The 2,618-nt window shown below is 59.9% G+C and overlaps 1 protein-coding gene across 2 annotated transcripts in view; it reads left to right on the top strand.

Moving 5' to 3' along the window:
- The first annotated feature begins 1,554 nt into the window (after positions 1 to 1,554).
- The window catches only part of SYNGR1 (synaptogyrin 1), a 26,353-nt gene continuing 25,289 nt past the window's right edge, over positions 1,555 to 2,618 (top strand). Inside the window, exon 1 of one of the 2 annotated variants that reach the window (XM_059401982.1) lies at positions 1,555 to 1,722. In XM_059401982.1, the coding sequence (XP_059257965.1) occupies positions 1,624 to 1,722 (99 nt within the window). In that variant the 5' untranslated portion in view covers positions 1,555 to 1,623. The remainder of the gene's footprint in view (positions 1,723 to 2,618) is intronic. The other variant, XM_059401981.1, reaches the window with a different exon arrangement.

Genomic DNA, 2,618 nt, shown 5'->3' with positions numbered 1-2,618 from the left:
GATTGTATTTATTTATTTGACAGAGATCACAAGTAGGCAGAGAGGCAGGCAGAGAGAGAGGAAGGGAAGCAGGCTCCCTCCCTAGAAGAAAGCCTGATGCAGGGCTTGATCCCAGGACTCTGGGATCATGACCTGAGCCTAAGGCAGAGGCTTTAACCCACTGAGCCACCCAGGCGCCCCTGTAAGGCAAATTCTTTATCAGATGTATGTTTTGTAAAGATTTTTCTCCCACATTGTGGTTTGCCTTCGTTCATTCCTGTTAACAGTGACTTTTGAAGAGTTTTGACGAACTTCAATTAATGGATTGTTTTCTCTTAAGGATCATGGTCTTGGCGTTATATCTGAGAATTCCTTGCCCAACCCAAGGTCACAAAATTTTCTCTTGTGTTTTCTTCTAGAAGTTTTATATAATCATAGCAGCTAGTATGAGGTTGTTGTATTAAATAGGGATAATATATGCAAAGGACTTAGCACAGGGCCGGGCACAGAATGAACCTTCGGTAAACAGCCTACAATGGACATTTGCCAAGGTGATATTTCTAAGACGTGACCTCACACCCACTACACATTTCCTCTGCACAGACCTGTATCCTTTCATCACAGAATGACAACACAGCAGCAAAGCATATCTTTGTCCAACCTGATCCTGGAACCAATGGAGGTACCTGGGCCATGGAGAGAGGCCCTAAGGACTGTAGGTCATCTCAAGGGCCAGACCTGGAAGGTGTTCTCCCACTGCAACTAGCACTCCTCCAGCCTACCTGTTCCCATGAAACCTGGTGGCCTCGCCCAAATTGTAATGTGGTTCTGGAGAGTAGGGTGTATTTATTGTGCACCTACTGTGTGCCTGGCCATTGGCGCCACAGACTAACAGAAGCAAACAATGGACAAATAATGATGTAATTAATTATTGAATTAAGGAAAAGGGTAGTAGGGAGGGGGAGGACACATTCCTTAAATTTTTTTTTGCTTTTCCTCAGCCTCCTCCTCTGTACCAGACGTCTTGGGCCCCTCCAGGGTGGGGGGGGATACGCGGACACAGGCGCCCACGGAGTGATGTCAACCTAAAAGCAAGGTGGAAACTGAAAGGTCCTTGGGGAGGTGGATGCTTCGGAGGTCTCGGAGAGAGGGGTTATTCATTCGTGGTCCATTCATTCATTCGAGAAATCTTCTGGTGGCACTTACTGTTTAGGAAAACAAACACGGACCCTGCCCTACTAGGTTGGCGGACAGACAGCGAGAGAAAACAAATAATGCAGACGGTTTCAGTCAGAGCCTCAGGCACCGCCGGGCTGTGATGGGGACGGCACGGCCCAGGAGAGCGACCGCCCAGGGGTGGGGACGTCCTGTATTTGCGGCACCCGCCCTGGCCCCGCTCAGCAGAGAGGTCACCACGCCAGCGACGAGCGCGCCCTCCACCCGGTCCGCAGCACGCGCGCCCCCGAGAACGAGCGCGCGCGACCCGCCGCCCGCCTGCGCCGCGGCGCCCTCCGCGCACGACTCCCCCTGGCGGGAGCCCTCGACCACACCAGCCGCGCGAGCCGGGGAGGGGGCGGGGGCGCCGCGCACGCGCAGGGCCGGCGGCGCGCGCCGAGCGGGGGGCACCGCGCGGGTGCAGCCACGATGGAAGGGGGTGCGTACGGAGCGGGCAAAGCCGGGGGCGCCTTCGACCCCCACACCCTGGTCCGGCAGCCGCACACCATTCTGCGCGTCGTGTCTTGGGTAAGGACGGCTGGGGTGGCCCTGCCGCGCCGGCGTTGGCGTGTCGTGGGGGCGCGGGCAGCGGCGGCGCGCTCGGACTGACCCCAACCCCGCCGGACCCCGGGCAAAGGTGCCGCAACCGGCGGGGAGCCTTCCGGACAGGGTGCCGGCGGCCGCCACCCCCCCCCCCCCGCTCCTTCCCGGGCCCCGGGCGGGGGTCCCAGCGCTGGCGAGGGGCTCCCGCTCCTGCTGCCGGCACCCTTGCTCCCCGGCGTCCCCGTTCGCGTGCGGCCCCCCATCGCCGTGACCTCCAGGCCGCCGCTATGCAGCTCGCGGCTGTGGTTGCGCGCTGCCGCCGGGCGGATCAGCGGCGGTGGGGATTGAGCCCGGGTCTCAGGTGGCCTTTTTTGGGGGGGTGGATCAGGGCGTAGATCAACTCACGGGTGCACGCCACGTCTGCCGTGGACGTTCAAGGAGGAGAGGGCCGGAAACCAGGTTTGATGGCTTAGCCGGGAAGGTATGGAGCGATGCGCCGGGAGCCGGGGACCTGGCTTCCCCCGGGGAAGTGCTTCTCCTTCGCGGCGTGACCTTGGGCCGGGAACCACCCAAGAAATGTTTATGGGAAACGAGGAGTTACATTCGGAGGTGGGGAGAGGCAACTCTTCTCTCATGCCTCGGTTTCCCGATTTGTAGAGAGGTGGGAGGAGCTACCTTGGGCTCTGATATTTCATGAATCCATGACTGCCCCCCAAGTACACCTGAATGCTTGTTGGGGGAGGGGGTTTGGACCTCAACCTGGTGCGGGTCAGAATCCCCCAGCAGTGGGGGGGTCCCTGCTCAGACCTGGGGCTCTGGGGGAGGAGGATGGGACAGAGACAGTGAGCACGGGGGGGGGGGGGGGGGGGGGGGGGGGGGGG

The sequence above is a fragment of the Mustela nigripes genome, chromosome 6 (genome assembly GCF_022355385.1).
Source record: "Mustela nigripes isolate SB6536 chromosome 6, MUSNIG.SB6536, whole genome shotgun sequence".
Lineage (NCBI taxonomy): Eukaryota > Metazoa > Chordata > Mammalia > Carnivora > Mustelidae > Mustela > Mustela nigripes.
This window is presented reverse-complemented; position numbering and strand designations above follow the sequence as displayed.